Source organism: Catharus ustulatus, chromosome 10, assembly GCF_009819885.2.
Source record: "Catharus ustulatus isolate bCatUst1 chromosome 10, bCatUst1.pri.v2, whole genome shotgun sequence".
Classification (NCBI taxonomy): domain Eukaryota; kingdom Metazoa; phylum Chordata; class Aves; order Passeriformes; family Turdidae; genus Catharus; species Catharus ustulatus.
The window spans coordinates 15,486,110-15,506,494 of NC_046230.1; the positions used below are offsets into that span (position 1 = coordinate 15,486,110).

The 20,385-nt window shown below is 49.2% G+C and overlaps 1 protein-coding gene across 3 annotated transcripts in view; it reads right to left on the reverse strand.

Moving 5' to 3' along the window:
- LOC117000794 (interleukin 1 receptor accessory protein) overlaps positions 1–19,962 on the reverse strand; it is a 49,396-nt gene extending 29,434 nt beyond the window's left edge. For 2 of the 3 annotated variants that reach the window (XM_033068816.1, XM_033068818.1), the window contains exons 1-2: positions 19,833–19,962; positions 3,572–3,639 (exon numbers count right to left, since the gene is read on the reverse strand). In XM_033068816.1, the coding sequence (XP_032924707.1) occupies positions 3,572–3,638 (67 nt within the window). In that variant the 5' untranslated portion in view covers position 3,639; positions 19,833–19,962. Of the gene's footprint in view, positions 1–3,571; positions 3,640–19,516; positions 19,628–19,832 lie in introns of those variants that run through there. The other variant, XM_033068817.1, reaches the window with a different exon arrangement.
- Between the last annotated feature and the right edge of the window lie 423 nt (positions 19,963–20,385).

The following is a 20,385-nucleotide window of genomic DNA, read 5'->3' on the forward strand; positions in this document are numbered from 1 at the left end:
TATGGGAGAGTGTAAATAGACATGTTCACAAACCAGCAAGTAACAGCAAAGCCTGCAATAAAGCTCCCAGGAGAGAAGCTCCTGGCTGCCTTCCAGCCACTACCTGCCATGCTGGGGCATCATTCTGGCCCAGTCCTGAGCTCACCCAGCTTGTCTGATAGCCCCCAAGGGAGCTACAGAGGCATCTCCTCTGCAAATGTGATGATTCCCCCACCAAAGGGCTATTTATGCTCAGCAGGTACCTGCTCACACTACATGAGTCCGTTAGATAATCAGCATGAGGCTGCTCCTCCTCTCCTGGCAGCAATATTCTTCTGCTTTTGCAATTCCCTAAGACAATACTCCCAATCACAGTCATCTCCCCAGCCCTCACCCTGCAAAAGCTCAGAACTCTTGAAGGGTGAGAGAGCAGCCTGGTTAGAAGAGAGGAAAAAATGGAACAAGAAGCAAAATTACAGATACATCTTATAAATAAGTTGGTATCCAACACTGGCCAGCTTTGTTCAGGAACAAGAACATAACATTATGCTGTATTCATACTGGCTGCTATGTTCTTTGTCCCAGTGGTTTGTCATCTCTTTTAAGGCAGTGTATATTTATATGATTTCAGTAGTGCCAAAGAAACTATTGTGTACAGCCAGACCCGGGTCCGTCGGTTTTTGTTATCCTTCCCTGGCCATCAGAACATCTGGGTTCATTAAGCATCCTACAACATGAGCTCCATCTTAAGGATGGCTTAGCTAGGCAAGGACAGCAGAAGACCTTGAATATCACAGCAAGCACTGACCCAAAGGTCACCAGTGAGGAATTCAAACCCGTGCACTCAGATCATGCATATTCTCAAGACCTGGAAAAGGTTTGCGCACGCATTCAGCGTGAGCGAATAGAAGACTCAGGCACCAATTCAGTCTCAGGCTCTACATCTTTTACTCTACACTACTCAGATCACATTTCTTCCCTTGTACAGCTTGCACCTCCCTTTCAGCAACTCATTTTGTTTCAGCACCAGCCTCCATACGCAGCAGAAACAGCAGAGCCCAGAGAACAGATGTTTAGAGCCACAGTGCTGTTGGCAAAATCTGGAGGGGAAATAAAGTTTGTGGGTTTGTCTCTCCAGTAGGAAGCAGGGTGAAGCATAATGCTAAAGCTTTCTGACACTGCCAGAGAGACTGACAGCCATAGTGGCTTAACTGGAGGGAAAGGCCACTTGCAGCCAGAGCAGAGCTGGTATTTTAGGGCTGAAATTCAGTGTTGGTTCTTCACCTCCCTTGTAAGCTCAGCAGATCTGGCTTAGGCAGTCCCTGGTCAGTATTGCTGACCAGATTGCTCCACTGGGAAGAATGGCAGAGGCAGAAAAAGTAGCAACAAACCACAAGACTCCTGACCCTGCCTCCAGCCTTCCACAGTCCAGCCTGGGTTGGAGAGAGAGCTGGTCCCAAAAATACAGCACTACATGACTTAATAGTCAAAGCACAAAAAAGGACTCAGCTGAAATGACAAATCCCTACCAAGTCACATGTTAAATATCCCAGGAGCCAGGTTCCCCAGGGAGAGCTAGCTGTCTCCATGGCCCAGTGTGACATTAGATGACCACCAGGGCAGCTGTAGACTGCGCACAGCCCTTCTGCATTCACTCCAGGTAAGCTCACCTCTGCTCCCCCCCTATATGCCCTGCTTCAAGAAGGAAAAGCAAGCCCAAATGCTGTAACATTTCCAGAACAAGGCCAGTCTCCCATACTGCTCTGTATTTATGACTTTGCAAGGGTGAAACGAGCTCCAGTCTCCTTTTGGTGCCAGTCCCAGGAAACCCTGCAGAGAAACAGAGGGCTGCACAGACGGCTGCCCCCCCATCCAAGTACAAACAGCCATCCAAGCCCATCATGAATAACAAAGGACATTCTGACAGCCCAAACCGGTTTAGGAAGTCCATGGCACAAAAAGGAAGCTTTGAACTGAAGAGTGTGTCTAACACCCACAGACCTGCAGGAAATTAAATACATACACTGCAGTGGATTTGCAGAAGTGTATTTTAACTGATCACGTGTCTCACGTATCACCCCTTGACTTACATTCTTGCAGCACTCTACAAGGGTTCTGGCCACCCTATCCAGCAAATCTCTGCTAAAGGAGCGATATTTAAAAAGTACTACATGCCCTACAGAAATGCATAGAGGGTTCTGGTTCTGCCAGATCAATTGGCACGAGCCTGTGTGACCCAAATGCCAGGGTGCTCATTTCACCAGACTGAAATCAGCTTCTTCCCAGCCGAGTGCGTCATCTTTCAGAGCTGCTCTAACATTTCCTGGGCAATCCTGATTCAATTGCACCTACCTCCCGTTTCTGCAAAAGCCCAAGATGACTGCACGTGGGGTGTTGTAATGCTGCCTCAGCAGGAGGAGGATGTTGCGTTGGTGGAGAGCAGAACAGCTCGTCCAGAAGCACAAGCAGAGCAGGGATTTTCCCAGCGAGCAGCTGAGCTCCATGTCACTGCTCCCTCCTTCTCCACGCACTCCTACTACCTAGGGCTTAGTGCAGGAGACCTAGGCTGTGTATTCTTTCTCCTTTTCACCCAACCCCTGTTAGCCAGGATGGGATATCCTCCATTAAAGATCACAGCCTATTCTGAGTGCCTGCAGCCCTTGGGCAGCCCAAGGAGAAAAACCTCCCAGGCTTCAGCCTCTGCCACGAGCACTGCACTGAGATGAACCTTGCTGAAGTGCACGTTGTGAATCTGGCCCACAATAATTCAGTGTGGTCCAAGAGAGAATGACAGAAGAGCTGTTCATCTGCTCGGGATATATTGTAACTGCTTGTTTGCCAGAGGGACAAGGGTTCATGGGGGGACTTGTCAAAGCCCTGCACAGCCCTTATTTCTGAACATCTCCCCCCATAAAACCAGCTCCTGTTCTTTCCTCCCTCCCTCTTTCCATTTGCCTCCTGCAAATCATGCTGTCTCCTTCCACCCCCAAATAGGAAGTCCGGAGCCGAGACATGCACAATCTGCCTCTTCACAAGAGCTGGGCTGAACGAGTGCCAGAGGAGCTGCGAGCATGACAACATATTTCCTGTCAGGAAAGTGACTCAGTGAGACGGCTATCAGAGCTCCTCTTACTCTAGAAGTTCCCTCTCCCCTTGCATTGCTGAGGCATGAGTCAGTATTGAAGAGCTGAATCTCAGTCCCCTCCAGATCCAACCAGGGATAGCAGAGTTCAGGTTCAAGCCCGGGTCCTTCCCGCAGCTCAGTGACAAGACAGCTCAATGGGCTGAGCCCTGGATTCACCCCTCGCAGAAGGGCAATAATGATACCAAGCTAGGGGCCAGCTTGAGTTTGCAAAGCACTTTTTGGTCAAGGTGATGTCGCTATTTGCTGATGCACCTGTTCACACCACGCTGGTTATCTCTACATAGAGCACTGTACAACACCCCCCAGATCTAACACTGTGTTCATGCATTTTACTGAAGTATTTTACACACAACCATCCAGAAACACTGTAAATGCTCAAACCCCACTGCAGACACTTTTCTTTTCTGCACAGTAAGTGGGCAGGTCCATCACATGCCATATCCTTACCTGAGCCTCTGCCAAGGGTGACCATGGACAGCCAGAGTGAAGCCAGCAGGACACTGACCATCTTCATCCTGGGAGACAAAGCACACAGACCTGTTATTTGACGCTGTTCTATCCCTGCAGGTCATATTTTAACTCTGAGTGTAGATGTTTATCCCTCCATCCACCCAGTGATCCTTTAATTCTGGCACATCCCTGTTTTATTTCCCTAAGATTCCTTAAGAACAGCCCCCACACGGCAGCGTCGCTCCACCTGCAGGCAGCTTGCCAAGCCTGGGAGGTGATGGCTCTGCAGAGCACAGCCCAGCTCACTGCCTTAACTCACCAGAATAGTCTACATCAGGGAGCCCAAGGAGTCAAATGGATGCTTGCAGGCTACAAATCCCAAGCTTTGACTCCCAAAAGAAGGTCCTCTGCCAAGACCCCTTCTGCTCACCTCTGAGAACAAGAGCAGCGAGCACTCACAGCAGTGAGCGGTGGCTGTGGCACATCTGCACTGAAGGCATGCTGGACACTTTGACAGCCACACCAGAGCAGCCTGACGTGGCAAGATCTGCTGCCAGTGACCTGCAAAGGGGCCAGAGCCTGCTTCAGCCTGCTCCCGCAGGCAGCAGAGGCAAGATGCAGCCTCACCAGCTCTTCCCAGTCAAACCCTCCTAGGAACTCGCAGGGCTAAACAAGCACCAGGTTTGTACACTTTTAAGAAAGGATCTAAACAAAGGCTTATACTTTCTAAGCAGCACTGATAAGCAAAAAAACAATCCCAAACTTTTCCATTCCCACTACAGAACACAATTTCCTGTAATTTGAGATAAATGTACACTGCCAGAGTTTCACTGGCTGCCCGCTCCAGTATCTGGCATTCGGCTCTCAGAGCTGCTCACTCACTGGAATTAAATTTCCCTGTTTCTAGGTTTTTCAGGATGCAATTTATAAGCTGGTAGTCATGAAAACTGACATCTACTAGATGCTCTCATTAAAGGGGTTAAGGTCATATTTGATATTCCTGGGTGCTGTCAGATCACAAAGGGAAAAGAGATGGTTAAAAGGCTGAACTTCATCAAAGCATCTCAGCTCTGCCAGGCAGATGCAGTAATGAGCATGGTGATACTGTCAGGAATGTGCTCATGAGATGACAGAGAAACCTGTTCCATCAGGGTGCATTAAAAGTGTGGGGGGAGAAGCCACAGAGCTCCCTTAAACATGTCCCTCAAAAACCTGTCCAGAATATATGCAGCACACAGAAGGGCTTTGAGCATAAGCAGAGAACACCTAAGATTGCACAGATTGCAGAGATTAACAAGAATGCGACACGTGAACTGCACTACTCAAAACCCAGCAGCGGATATTGAATCCTTCCTTTTCAGTGCTTACATCTGAAAAGCCTTTGTGTGATGCCTTCCCTCTGCTGGGCTCATCTCAAAGAGACAAAGGAAATCTGAAGCATGCCTGTTCTTCCCCGCACAGTCCACGGAAAGGGCTGCACACTGCCTCTGAAGCCATCAGGCTTTCAAAAATGGTCAAGAAGCAAGAAAGAAAGGGAGAGTTTTTCTTCCCTGGGGTCCAGCTGAGAGGGCTGATCATCCCCTACCACCTTCCTCCAAATTGAAATGCCAGCTGCTTATCAAACCCCTCTCTATTGCCACCTACAACCAGTTCCCAATGTTACTTAAAACTCCATAGGGAAGAAACAACATTAAGCACTCCCACCCCTTGGAAATGCTGAAGAAAGATAAAACATCTTTATGCCATCAGATTGGACAGGAAGATCCAACATGCTGCACCTCTGGCAGGAATTTAGAAACTTTTGGTAATTGAGGTGTTTGAAGAGAGGGGGTGGAAACAGTGGTAGGGAATCATTCCCATAATGAAGGTCCCTCATGGTTCCCTCTCCATTTGTCATTAGCTAAATGCACAGCGTGTCCTAACTCACCCTTATTTTCCAGTGACTCTCTCCTGCATTTCGCACAAATCAGACTGAATTCAGCCCTGAAGCAAGCAGGAACAACTACAGACTTTGGATGAGTTTCTCTTGTATTGAGCAAGGCCATTTGCGTGGCCTGAGGCCAAAATAAACTACTACATTTCACTCGGTGATACATGAACTCTGCAGCGAGCTAATATTTACATCCATTAGCTATGCTCACAGGAACATTCTCCTCTCAACTGTCTCACAGAGCCACCAGGTCTCTGCTCCCATGAGCAAAAGGTATCCAAGATTTCCATGCTCTGCCTACTAGTAGAAAATCCTTTTTGTCTTGCTCTACCTAGCTACAAAACCAGAAGCCTTACACACAGAGGGATTTACTTCTGGTTCATTCCAGGCTTTCCAGAGATCTTATCAGTGGAGACAGACGGACACAGAGCCTGTCAGATTACAGCAATTTCTCCATTACAGAAAAGGGACACAGCTGACCACAGTCCTGGCTGCTCCCACTCTACACAAAATGCAAGGGGCCATGGAAGGGACACGCTCAGAGCCAAGGGCTGGTCAAGGGGAGGCATCACAACCCTGACCATGCCAGCATTTTCCAGCCCAGCTCCATTCCTGTGCCACATATTTACTCAAAATACAAAAATTTACACAAAACAAATAGCCCCAAACCTGTAACATCCCCCAAACAAAAAGGTTTTCCCACAGCGGTCCTGTGGTGACACAGGATTAGAACATTGCATCCCATTGCAGAGAGGGGTTTTGCAATGCCCTTAAGAACCTGACACCACAGGACTACAACCCACCCTGGTCTTGACAGGAACAGAAGAGTTTTCTCAACCTTTCCCAGCAGCCTGCTTCTGTGTTTTATGTCAGGAGAGACCACGCTGCCATTTTTCCTGCCTGTGATGCAATTCCAGCAGTGTCTGATGAACTTCTTGTGCAATTCTGTAGAACTGCACCAAACACCAAGTTTCTGTGGCTGCAACCAAATGAGTCAGAGGCCAGGGAGTGCAAACCCAGGCTGCAGCAGAAGGCTGCACCCAACTGCATCCACTCAGTGCAAATAAAAATAAAAGGAAACGCTAAAGGGAGACAGGAATAAAATCAGTGAGCAGGAGAGCTTACCAGCTCAGAAATCACACCGCAGCTAGAAAGCAGGCAATCAGAGCAGCCAGAAGGCAGCTGGAGAGCTCTGATACATCCTCAGCACTCCAGGAACTTCTCACGAGACCAATATACTCTGAGGTGTTCTTAATGTCTCCATAAATTAACATTTTAATAATAATTCATAGAGCGGTTAGGGAAAATGATCCATCACAGCCGTTCCTAGATTTTTTTTTAAGGAACTTAACTTGAAATGTTCACTTTGTTTCAAATCAGAATTTGTTCCCTTTTCCTTCCCAAGCACTTTTTTCTTCAAAACTTTCACCTTCTGTCTACTGAGGAGCAAAAGAAAGTGGGGTAGGGGGAAGCACAGTCGTGGAAGTGTCGCATTCTCTTAACATCAAAGGGGGTGGAAAGGTTTGATTTTTTCATTTGATACTGGTCACAAGCAGCCTTTATGTCAGACAAAAACATTAACATTTTTACATTAGACACCTTTTAATAAAACACCCTTGCCAAAGAGACCTCAGCAAGGCGTCATTCCCTCCTGCCTTTTGCAGCATGGACCCTGCAAAGCCCACGCACTTTCCAAACAATTATCGAACCAAAGACAGATGTCAAGTAATTAAAGAAGAGAACTGCACTCAAAGTAACTACTGCACACCTATTCTCAAAGACACTGTACCAATTCTACAGAACAATGCTGCATTTTCCAAGAAAAATGCCTTTGTCCCTCCTAACCACAGGTCTCTAGGGAGAGCTGATAGGTTTTTTGCTTTTCACTGAGAAGTCACACTATGGCCTGCAGAACAAAAGCACCCTTCAGAACCTTGCCACTAAGTGCTCTGACTGAAAGGGAATATAAAATAAAGCAGTTTCTGAAAGAGGAAATAAATAATTTCAACCAAAGCAGGTTTTACATAGTATTTTCTTTCTGCAATTCTGTCCCAACTCAAAAGCATTTGAGAGCTCCAAAATTGGGATGCAGAGACAGGAAGGCTGTCAAAATCCAGAGTGGGTTAGCTTAGGAAATGCTTTGGTTCTATGCCACATGGACCCGAGGATGAAGGCTGATTGATGGGGTGCAGAGGGAGCTCAGGAAGGGGCACAGTCTCTGCTCCCCATCACAGCATGCCCACAAGCCCTGGCTCCCTGCACCACCACACAGCAGCACTGCAGAAGGCTGCTCGATGAGTTTGCTGGGTTTTCTTATGGGGAAAAATAGATGCACAGTTCAAGTAAATTCAAAGAATCCAAAAGGCAGACAAAGGGCAGCCTGAAAAAGCAGCTGCAGAGAAGTAACAACAAAAACGCTAATGGAAAATGGGAAAAGGCCCCTCAGCCCTCCAGGAAACACTTTTGCTTTTCAGTATGTGCAGGGTAAGTCAGACAAAAGGAGGAATTAGTGTAGCATAAACCATCTTGGGTTAGGTTTTTGCAGAGTCTGACCCCACGTCTCCTCCAGAGCCGCGTGGGCACTGCTGGCACTGCCCTTTGCTGTGGTGACCACGGTCCCTCTGCCTGCCCAAAGGGAACTGGTCAGTGCCAGGGACAGCCCTCCAGAGGAACAGGACGTGACACCTGGGCTGAAAAGACAGGCTGTGGGTTCTGCAAGTCCAGCCTTGACTCCCAGGAGGAATAACCACTTTCATCACAATTTTCATGCCCAGACTGTCTCCCAGGAACAGAGCAGGGAGGAATCCAGCAGCAGTTTGATGATGAGCACCAAAAGCAGCTCGCAGCCCTTTCCCTGCTCTCGTGCATGCTACGCCACACTCATCACTTCAAACACGGCACAGTGACCAGAGGGCCCCCAGCGCTGTCCTCAGAAAAAACATCCACAGCCCTCCTGAGGGCAGGGAGCCCGACTCGCTCAGCAGCAGCTCCCAAACTGCCAGGCACATTTCAGCAGGAATCAAGCAGAGCTGGAGCCTGCCCTGCAATCAGGGATATCACAGGAGCCAAAGCTGTGACCCAATCACTGCTGGCACATCTAAGGCAAAATCAGTGCTGGAGTGCCACCTGTGCCAGGGCAGTGCACTCACCAGGCCATGGCATGACTGGCAGCAGAGCAGGCTGAAAGGAATTTTTTCTGAAATGTTTCTATTACAAAAGTAATTTATGTCATCAGAAGCAAAGGAAATGATGAAATTTGAGCAGCTTGAAAGCTTTTCATCAGCTAGAATCACAGCAGATGCTGCACACCTGCTTTTGCAGAGGGGGGGAAAAATTAAACTAGTGGGAGTCAGATGGAAAGCTGCCCTGGTGAGAGGTGTCTCACCAGCACAAAGGATTTTCTGCCTTGCTTGGCCAGACCTGGGCATTGGCACACAGCTTTACACCCAGGGCTACTGAGCACCCTGAAGGGAAAAAAATACCAAACCAAAATCAAACACACAACAAGAAAATGTGGAAATAGTCTTCTTAACCAGCACTTCAGTTTAGAGGTACAAAGTGAATTTATTACCAGCTCACTGCCAGCCAAGGACATGACACCAGGCATGCAAGGTGGCTCCATTCACCTGTCATCCACCACAGCCCCTCCCTGGCTTCCTGCCTGCACATCCAGGCTGTTTAATAATGACATTTTACAGAACCCCCGACACGGGGATGAACAAGCTCAGCAGTGTGATGCTCCAGAGTCACCACGGGAGTTGATCCCAAGCTATTTCTCCTTCAATGGAGCAGCACAAATTGCAGAAGCAAGGCTGCCCTTCCAAGAGCACCAAGAGCTCCTGAGGGAGGGCAGAGCTGGCAGCAGCCTGCCTTCAAGCTCAGAGGAAAAAGTGTGGAGACTTTCATTCACAGTGAGTCATTCCTGGGAGCTTCCTTGGTAGTGCAAGGTTTGCCTGTGCCAGTGCCAATGTTTGGGACATGGAGGCGAGATTTCCAGGCAGGGAATTTGTGATTTGCTACTGGCATTTAGATACCATCTCCTGGCACCCTTTTGGCTCTGCAAATTCAACACTAACAATCAGAATTCAGAGGAAGAAGCTTTTTTGCTCCCTCTCAAAAGAAAAAATGTACAATCTAGGCACGTGGAGGGAAGCAGAGGCGGGGGCTTGAAAATGTACCTGAAGAAATTTGGAATCCCCTGCTTCCCTCTGCAGTTCTCCTGGGGTCCTCTCAGGACTTGGAAAAGCAGAAATGCTGCAGCACTTGCACACTGCTCTGCTGGAGTCCAGGGTGCCATGATTATACTCTGCCACCAATTTAGCAGGCAGAGCACACTGCATTTCATACATCGAAAATAAACGAGCTCTCTGTCACCTCTACAAAACATGCACACCTGGACAAGTCAAATAAGCAGCTGGGACTATTGCCTAGAGATCTGTGGAGTGGGCTGGAGAGGGGCAAGTAGAGCCACAGCTATAAAATCAAACAGCATGGATTACAAATGGACCCACGCTGGCCACCGAGCAGTTCAAACACGAAGCTACAAGAGCACTTCTGTGCTCAAGCTAAAGGTACCCAGCTAAGATAGTCTATTTTTCATGTGTGAATAGCCAGGGAATGAAAAGTTTCCAACTGTGCTTCAAAGAGAGCTGAGATCTTCCATGCAGCCAGACACAATGCTTCTATTTTGGACAGCTATGTTACAGGGAAGGCAGAGTTCTGAGAAACATGCACATATTGTGCTGCCACAAAATAAACTGAGAAACTAACCTTTGCACAGAAAAATAGAAATCTGCAATCAGTGAGGCTCAAAGACCTGAGAAGACTTAAGGAATCCAAAGTGACATCCCCCCCCACTGGAAAAGGTCCAATTAACTGTCATGGAACACTTGGAGACATCTGACAACGAGAATTTAATTTATACATTCTGCCTCCTGACCTTTTTAAGGGCTTTACAATGTAAGCAGCTCCACCAACCCTCCCTAGGAGGTTGTTCCACTGCCCCAGTGGACACAGCAGCACATCCACACTGTGCAACAGATTGCACAGCAGCAGCCCCAAGCTAGCTCAGCCAAGTCTCTAAATCCAGAGAATACAACACAGATTTGAGCAGGTTTTCAGATGGGCTGAATGCCTTGTTCAGGACAGGCCCAGGACTCAAACCCCAGAGCAGCTTTTGCAGGAGGTGTCTCTGTGCAAGCCCAGCCTGGTCCAACCAGTGCCCTGCAGCCCCATTCCACATCTCCCTGCTCAGCACCACCTGCAACAGGCTCTCAGTGTCAAAAACACTCCAGGAGCTCCTTTTCTTATGTTCAAGCCCTTGCTGGGAGCTACATGCCCTGCTTCTTCACTGCATCTCCTCCCCTCAGCACTAAGTGAGGACCAGATTCCCACGAGGGTTGCTCTATATTCACACAACATCCTTCCCTTCTTGTTCCTCCAGAGAGGAGGCAAAAATCCTACAAAGACCACCACGCTCCAGAGAACATCATCACTGCCTTTCACCTTCCTTCCCAAGAATCTGCTTTCCTGTGGTGCCACAAATTCCTCAGGGAGCTGCAATGTCTCCAGCACCACTACCAGGTTTACCCATGCTGCTGCCAGTGTGGAAGTCCCACCTCTTCCTGAGGCATAAAGAGAATGATTTCCTCAAGTGACTCTGGGTATCCTGGAATGAGCAACATATTCTAGGGCAAGTCAGATGAATTTTTCTTTTTCAAGTTTGGGCCACACAGCATTTCCACACCTGGTACTTATATTAATCACGTTAATTTAATCCCATTTAACCTTATAAGTAAAAGCAAACAAGAATAAGACATCAAGATGCTTCAATCCCTGTCCTGCAGCTCAGACAGACTGCTCCAAGTGTGCTTTACACATCAATCAACTTAAAGCAATATAAAAATAGAAAGCCCAGGAGCTACCAGCCACCCCCAAGGCAGCACCTCACTTGAAAGCAGCTCCATGGAGGTCCTTCCAGCCCTCCATATTCCCAACCCACCCACCTGGTCCTCCTGGTGACTGTCAGAGCAGCTTTCTTTTGCATACCTGTCCCTTTCTGGTCAGCATAGCATAGCTGCATTCTGCAAAAAGCTGTGTACACACAGACAAAAGGAGGAAAAGAGAAACAAGAGATAATACTTCTCCCCCTGTGACGTGTATCCCTTTTGCTCCCCATGTCTCTAAAATTTCCCTCTGCAAATATTCAGTTGCACCATCACAGGGAGCTTGCTCAGGCTCTGCCTGCACTGGCCCCATCAGTGCAGCTTGAAATTCAACCTTCAAAGAACAGCACCCTGAAATTTGAAGTCCAGGAGCCTCCTTCGAGAGAGAGTGCTCTGTGACCCACAGCACCTACACAGTGGGAAGGCTGAGATGGAGCTGCAGGCAGCAGTATGCTGTGACTGTCATCAATATTAATTATTTGGGGAGAATATGATTGATCTCACAAGGGCAATGAATTCATTCCTCCAGCGGAATGACAAACAAAAGGCAATACATGCACTGCTGACATTTCCAAAGGCTATGAGGTGCAGAGACACAAGGAAATACCACTGTGCACTAAAGCCCTGCTGCAAAGGACCCAAAATCTGGAAATTCTCTGAAATTTTCATTTCTGAGCACCTTCAGTGCCAGGAAGTAGATGCCTTCCTATTCTCCAATCTGTGCTGACCCCAGCCCTGGGCTGGCTCACATCTTTGCATTGAGAGGAAGTAATCACTGAGTGTCTTTGGGAAGTTGGTGTCATGGTTTGACACTGGCCCAATGCCAGGCACCCACAAAAGCCACTCACTCACCCTCCCATCCCACAGCTGGGCAGAGGAGAGAAAAAATAAATGAAGGGTTCATGAGTTTAGATAAGGACCAGGAAAAAATACTCCAAGGGCAAAACAGGCTCAGCTTAGAGGTACAAAGTGAATTTATTACTAGCAGAGTCAAAAGAAGATAAAAAGTCAAAGTAAGCCCTTAAAACACCTTTTTTACCCCAACCTCTCCCTCCTTCCCACAATCAGAACAGGGAGACAGGGCATGGGGTTTTTGGGTCAGTTCATCACCAGGATTTTGCTCTGTTGCTCAAGGAGAGGAGTCCTTCCCTGTGAGGCTGCGGGGTCCCTGCCATGGGAGACAGCTCTCCATGAACATCCCCAGCATGGGCCCACTCTCACCAGCAGCAGTCCTACCAAAACTGCTGCAATGTGGGGTCACTCTTCCCGGGGTGCAGCCCTCCAAGGACAGGCTGCTCCAGCCTGGAAGCAGGGCCCCTCTGTCCCCTGGGTTCCCCACTGGATCACAGCCTCCTCCAGGCACCCATGCCTGGCATGGGCACCTCCCTGATGGGCTGTGGGTGGATCTCTGCATCCCTGTGGATCCCATGGGCTGTGCATGGATCTCTGCATCCACATGGATCCCCAGGGGCTGTGGGTGGGGATCTCTGCATCCCCATGGATCCCAGGGGCTGTGGGTGGATCTCTGCATCCCCATGGATCCCAGGGGCTGTGGGTGGATCTCTGCATCCACATGGATCCCCACAGGCTGTGGGTGGATCTCTGCATCCACATGGATCCCATGGGCTGTGGGTGAATGTCTGCATCCCCATGGATCCCAGGGGCTGTGGGTGGATCTCTGCATCCCCCATGGATCCCCATGGGCTGTGGGGAGGAGAAAGGTAAATGCACTGAGACTGCAGCTATTTTTTCAATAGATATGGGAGAAATCCCATCCCAGTCCACAAGGATGCTATTCCAGTGGAGTCTGAGTTCTGTCCTTCAGTCACCCCAACACATCTGCTCAAATGCAACCAGCACAATTTGTTAGAGCAACACATTTTGGGATCCAGCAGCACATCTGTGATCATTCAGAGGCTGGGTGCCCTCAACTTCTCCACAGCCTGCCAACTGGGCAGCAACATCCTCCTCCCAGCACCCAGATCCCTTCTCAAAAACAAGGACTGGGAGGTATCTGGGCTTGAAGGAAGAGGGGCTATTTCTCAACAGAACAAATCCAATTATTTGTATTAGAGTCAATCTGCATGGCTCTTACTGCCAAATTAAGTATTTTTTTACACATCCTAGAGATTTGACTCAACAGATTGCTAATAAATTCATGTAGGTGGGGCCCTGGATGTTACTATGGTGGGAGGGAGGTGAGGTTTTACTTTTTGCAACAGGACTAACCTGCGAAAAAAATAACTAAGAATCTGGACTCCTTACACTGCCATTTACTAGGTTCCTGTAAGTCTTTCAGGTTGAAGATTTTAAAATAGTCTCTAGTTTAGGGTAGAAATGTGAGTTTCTGGCTAATATACATGAAATCTGTATGCAGGCATCAATCACCAAACGCAGTGCATGAAAAATTGTAGTGCCTCCCTGATAATCAGGCATTAGAGAACTTAGAAATGGCTGTCCTCTGAACTGAGTGCATTAGTAGAGGCTTCTGAAATCTGTGCCTCTGTTTCCCCAGCCACATTTAGAACAGCCTCTCCCCATCTCACACCACAGCAGTGCATCTTAATACCTCTATTATCTATCTTAAGTGCTTAGAGATGCTGAGATGAAAGATAACATATGAGTGCCAAGTATGGATTAATTCCCTGAGCTCAACAATCAGTGGAGCTGATGGGGATAAAAGTAACACATACCCACCACAAAAAACAGGGGTTCTGAGCCTGTCTTAAACAGTAACTACTTAAGGAACAGTTCCCTTGGAACAAGTCATTTTGGGGCTCGTTAGCTGGGCACATGGAGCCCCAGCAGGCAGGAATCAGAGGAATGCAATACACTACTATGAAAAATAGATGCTTTTCCAGAAGGTTTTCAACCTGTTCCTATAGAATTTGGTGGTGGGATTTGAACTCATTTCAGTTAGACCTGTTCACATTTTAGCAACCACCACATAAAGAACATGACCAAACATAATTTGAAAAGCTATTTCCATTTCTGTTTGTTTTTATAAATTATTAAAAATCCAGTTTAAACAGCGCAAAGAAAACTTTAAATTGAGCAAGATAAGTTTTGGCATGCTTCCAAGTAGAAGGCAAACCCCAAAACGTTACTGCAAATCCAACAGATGGGAGTTATTTTTCACTCTTTAAAATTTCATTCCTTTGCACTGAGATTAACTGTAATTAGCTCTTTATTTACATCTAAAACAAAAAGTAAAATGATAAAGAAAGGCAGCTATAACCACAACTCACAGGCAGAAAAAGGCCAAAAAAAAAACCCAACAAAAATTCCCTCTGACAAGAAAACATGCCTTTCTTGCCAAGCAGCATAATTGTTACAAATATACAGTTAAACAACTCCACAACATCCTGTCAGCACTAAGGATAAACACTTAAGTCACTGTTTTGTAAGCTTTTACACACAAATTGATCAAATACCTAAGAATCTTCCTCAGAACACTGGAAAAATCTCGCATCCCTCTAAATAAACAGCATCAGGCTAAGAGAAGCAAGATACTCCACTACAATTTTATTTCAGTAACGAGAGGGATTAAACAAAACTGTGAGGAAAACAAACAAACAAACAGAAAAGCAAACCCAGCAGCTTTCCCAGATAAAGAGAGAGGTATTAAAACTTGCACTTTTTTCAAAACCCTCTCCTAATTCTGATAACACCTTGGCTTAGTAAAGCTGGCGAGGGCTCTGAAGAATTTGTGCAAGTGAATGATTCTCAGTTTATGTTGGTGCTCCAGCTGCAGCACAGAGCTGTCCAGGGAGTTGCATGGGGAGCCCAGCTCCATCCTGTGACCAGGGCACTGCCAGGCTGCAGCACAGAGCTCCCACCTGCAGCACAGAGCCCTGACCCACGGCCACAGCCAGCACTGCAAGGGTTAAACAGCACAGCCTGCCCAGCCCTGCCTAAACCAGCTCTTAGCTGGAAAAACGAAGAGTGAGTGGGCTTGAAGGCAGCCCCAAATGCTTCTGAGCCAACTGGGAACTCTGCCTGAGCATCTCAGGTTCTCAGTCCCTGCGATGGACATGGGATGGGAGCGCTGGACCATGCAGGGCTCCTGCCAGCCATAGCACTGGGTCCTTCTGGGACACCCAGAGAGAGCTGGGAGCCTCTGATGGCCCCACTCTCAGTGGCATTTACAAGCTGATGGCTCTCTGGCACCTTCCTAGTGTCCCCAGGAGAAGGAGCCACCTACCACCTTCCCCGACTGAGCCCAGGATTCATGGAAATCTCTCATTCTCTGCTGCAAATAGAACATTTAAATTAACAGTCTCTTTCTGTTAACACATGTAAATGTAAAAGGACTCCATAAGAATCAATGTAACTTCTTCCTCTAAATACCAAGTCAACAAGAAAGAGAGAAGAGGAGGGAGAGAAGAGGGAGGGAGATCCAAACACCAGGGATCTTGAATCCACTCACTGCAAAAGTTAAGGACTGAAATAATTCTCATTTACTCATATGAGAAAATGAAGCTCTCACACTCTCTCCTTCTCTTTCCCTAAGGCTCTCAGATACTTCTATCTTTAGCCAATTATCCTGGCTGTAATTTTCTTTAAATTGTAATTGGATAATCATCCAGACTCAGGGGAAACCAGTGTCAGAGGAATTCCTGGGGATATATTCCCATTTGATGAAACTGAGTGTTGTTAAATTAACAAAGGACTGACTAAAGGCACGATTCTTCACTTGTAGTGAAATTATCTCTTTACAAGCAACTATTTTTAGAGAACCTATAACAAAATACATACACTAGGACACTCATTTTCCTGTATTTTATTTTCTTCAAAATCAAGACTCTGAATTTATGAATATCATGTTCTGTGCATGTGTCTTATAGGGACCTCTGAGGCTGAACACAGGAAACAAACTGGCCAAGACCAAAATTCCCTAAAGCATAGGCACCATTTGAAGCAATTTCCCCAAATCAGTTCCCTCCTGCACTGTCTCTGAGCTCATCTCAGTCACATGCAAAAGCCCCACACGGATCAGTGCTGTGGCTGAGAAATGTCAGATTAGCCCTCTGCCTGGCAAAAGCACTGGAAAGTGGGGAGAAATCCTAAAACACCTCCCAAAAGAAGAAGCTGCTTTGTTCCAGTTTAGCAGCGAATCTCAGTTTTGCTGATGGTGGAGCAGAACAAAGCAGCTCCAAACCGTGGATGGCCCAGCCCCACCTGCACACAGCCCCCCAGCCTCTCTCAGGGTGTGGAGAAGGGTCAGCTCAAGCATGGCACACCTGACAGGCAGCTCTGCCTCCTCCTGCCTTCCCAGCTGTCCCACCCTGGCCAGCCAGAGATGCTCCAGCTCCCACCCGCCAGGTACAGAGCTGCCACCAGAGCTGCATCAGCCTGGCAGCACAGAGGAGACAGGCTCTGCTCATGGGGGCACTGAAATCCATGAGCTGTGTCAAGAGAAAGGGAGGGGAGGAAGGAGGAGAGCAGAGCTCCACTGTAGAATGTGTTTTAGTTCCCAGATAACGCGGCGCTGTTCACAGATTTCAGCTTATATAGGCTTTTCCCTATTTCTATTTTTACTCCCAAAGCACTCCCCGTTACTGTATGATAAAAAAAAAAAAAAAAAAAAGAAAAAAGACATGAATGCATTCACATGCTGATATAATCTTCCTAACTGTCCACCTGGCTAATGCAACCTGTGCTCTGAGAGCCAGGCTGGGGCAGCTCCTCTCCCACACCAGCAGTCACAAGGGCTTTGTGGCAAGTTTTTGCAAGTCAGAGTCTTGCTGAAATGGGAGGACACTTGACAAGAGAGGGGACCAAAGACAGATGGGGAAAGAAATATGAATCATGTGCCTGCCAAAATAACCAACAGAGAAATCCAAACAGAGGTGGGAAGAAGGAACAAACCTCAAATTTTGGCCTCTTATTCTGAAAGAGTGGAATTCTTCCTCCCTAGAGCTGGCATCTGGTTCATGCAAGTCTTGAAGGAATAAGGCTAGGACAAAATCTCTCTGCCTCATTCTTCCTAAGTGCTTATTTTAGAGCTTACAATTACAGCTCTGAGGCCAGCAGGGAGGCATTTCCCACACCTCCAAGCATCCAGGCTGCTACATCACTCCCCCTACTCTCCTAAGTCTCTCTTATCTGTGTGTGCTTCGGGGTGCCAGGTGTTTTTGGGTAGCACTACCTGACCCTGGGGATGAGGCTGGAGCCCAGAACAGGGCAGTATTCACCCCCACTGCACGTGCTCATGCTCAAATGCAGAATACCTGCACAGACCAAGTGAGTCTGGAAGGGAAGAAGTGTTCATGCACAAGCTTCCCTTCCACACCCTGGAGGGATCAGAGGATCTTCTGGACTCTGGAGGCATGGACAGACATCAGCAAGCATCATATCAAATGCAGACACTTTGAACTCAAGCTAGAAAGCAGTCCCAGGGCAGTGTGGATGCAGCTCTGCCCTCTGCACTGCACAGAGGCACAGAGTCAGAAACACAACCTCTCACCCCACAGCCCCTTCCTTAGCCCCATATGGCAGCTCCCACCTTCCCACCTTAACACTTCCCAGTCCCTGCAGTGCCCTGCAGGTTTCCACCACCCCAAGTCCTCACAGGCTGACTCTCCATGTCCCTCATTATCCTCCATCCTTAGCTGCTCCTCCAGTCAAGGTGTTCCCAGCAACAACACCAAGCCTACTTCCAGGGATGAAGAACATCTGGGTTTTAGAGTTTAATCCTCTCTGCTTGCCCTCTCCTGCTCACCACAGGCAGGCAATGGACCCTTTCCAGCACCAAGCCTGCCCACCCGAGAGCCTGTGGGCTGGAGTGATGCTCTCCATGAAAAAAGGGATGCCTTTCCTGCAAGGAATACAAGACAGCAAGTAAATCTTCCAGAGCTGCCAAAAGCAACCCGTTATAAATGACCCTCTAAGTTATGAGATATGGACTCTCCACAGTACAGTTAATAAATAAAACCTCACAATCCTTCTAGGTATAGAAGCGTACATTGGGTGACAGTTCTGCTTGCCCAAGAGGGGCAACATTAAAAATGGAGTGTCAGGAAAATAATACTTTTTAATTACAAAGGCGATAGATGTTTTTAAAATATAAGGAGCTTGCTGCAATCTCACAAATCCAGAAGTGAAGAGCTTTTATTAGGACAAAAAACTGAATACATGGAACAAAATCCATCATTTTACAAGAGAAGAACGATCTGTAAAGCCAACCAGAATTTTATCCAAGCACTATAACCAGCTATTCACAAAGCAGAGGTCAGGATGAAAAGAGAGTGTGTATGTGAGAGGGCATTTATAACCCAGTTTACTGTCCTAAGGCCCCAAGATCAGGATTCGGTTGTGCCAAGCACTGTACAGGCACACTCCAAGAAATCAGCCCAGAGTGAGGAACAAGCACTGCCACTGTAACAGGGGAAAGCGACATTGGCACAGAAAAGGGACACCTGAGGCAGTGATGCCTTGATGGTTTCCTTTTCCCCCTTCTTTTTCAGGAAACAATTCCTACCATCCAGTTTCCCTCCAGGTATCCCCCCAAGCTGCTTCACATACGGGGGCAGCTGCCCCCAACAAACACAGAAAGGCCATATCGCTGCCAGCATCTAATCGCTTCCAGTCTGTTTTCCTGGACATGTCTCCTCCGCTTTATTTCCCTGCTACGGCTTAACCTGACCCCTTCCTCTCGATTTCAGGGACCTTTTTGACAGCAGAGAGCGGCTATCAGAGGCTCAAGAATCTGCAATCCGGATGAAAATTAAAGTTGCATTTCTCAGTACCGCTCCAACCAGGAATAACCAGATCTCCACGGCTCACGGGAGCGAACTAAAGCAAATCCCATCGCATCTCGGGGACCGGGGGCACGGCCAGCCCGGCTGCAGGAGCGGCGGGGACAAACGCGCTGTCCTGCAGCTCCGCTGGGTCCCCGCACACCGAGGCATCGCCGAAGGTCCCCCGAGGTGCGCGGGGTCCCGGCCCCGCTCCGGCACCGCCGCCCCCGCTCGCCCATCCCCGGCCCCGCTCGCCCATCCCCGGCCCCGCTCGCCCATCCCCAGCCCCGCTTGCGCATCCCCGGCCCCGCTCGCTCGCTCTCACCGTGCCCGCCCGTCCTGCCTGCCCGTGGCCGCCGGGCGCTGCTCCCCGGGCTCTCCCGAGCCGCTCCTCTCGGTTCTTTGCTGCCTCCCCCCGTGGCAGCCGCGGAGCGGGGGCCGCTGCCAGCTGCGCACCGCCGCCGCCCGGCTCCCCCCGCGCCGGGCTGCAATCCGCCTCCTCCGACACAAACTTTGCCTTCGCGTGCGGGGAAGTTCACGGCCGGGGCGGGGCGGGGCGGGACAGGCTCCTGTCCCTTGTCCCTGCCCACGCCTCCAGGAACACGGGCGTCCCCGGCGCTCCCCCGCGCAGCGCGGCTCACCTGCGGACGCGGGGAGCGCACAGCTCTGCCCGGCGCGCCGCGCTCTCCTCTTCTTCCTCCTCCTCTTCCTCCTGCTCTTCCTCCTCTTCTGCCACCTCGCTGCCGTCCCCGATCCGCGCCCCCGGGCTCCGCTCCGCCCCGCCCGCCCCTTCCCCGCGGCCGCGCTCGGGGCGGTCCCGCCGCGGTCACTGCGGGCCGGGGCGGCGGGCGCGGGGCCGGGGCTCGCCCAGCTCCGTCCGTCCGTCCGTCCGTCCGTCCGCACTGCCGGGCCGGGCCGGGGAGGCGGGGTGCGAGGCGGGGTGCGCGGGGCCACGGCTCCCTCTCCTGGCCGGAGCCGTCCTGCCGCCGCAGCTGCGGGGCCGGGAGCCCTCGGACACTTTGTGGACACTTTTCGGGTGGAGCGGACACTGCCCTGCGGTGCCGCAGCCCCTGAGCGCTCTGCGGGCCATCCGCCCGCTGGGAAAGTAAAGTTTCCCATTCTCGTCTCTGATGCGCTGGGATTCTTTCGCAGTGATTTCCCCCCAGGGCTCCCTGGACATTCTGATGCCCCGGA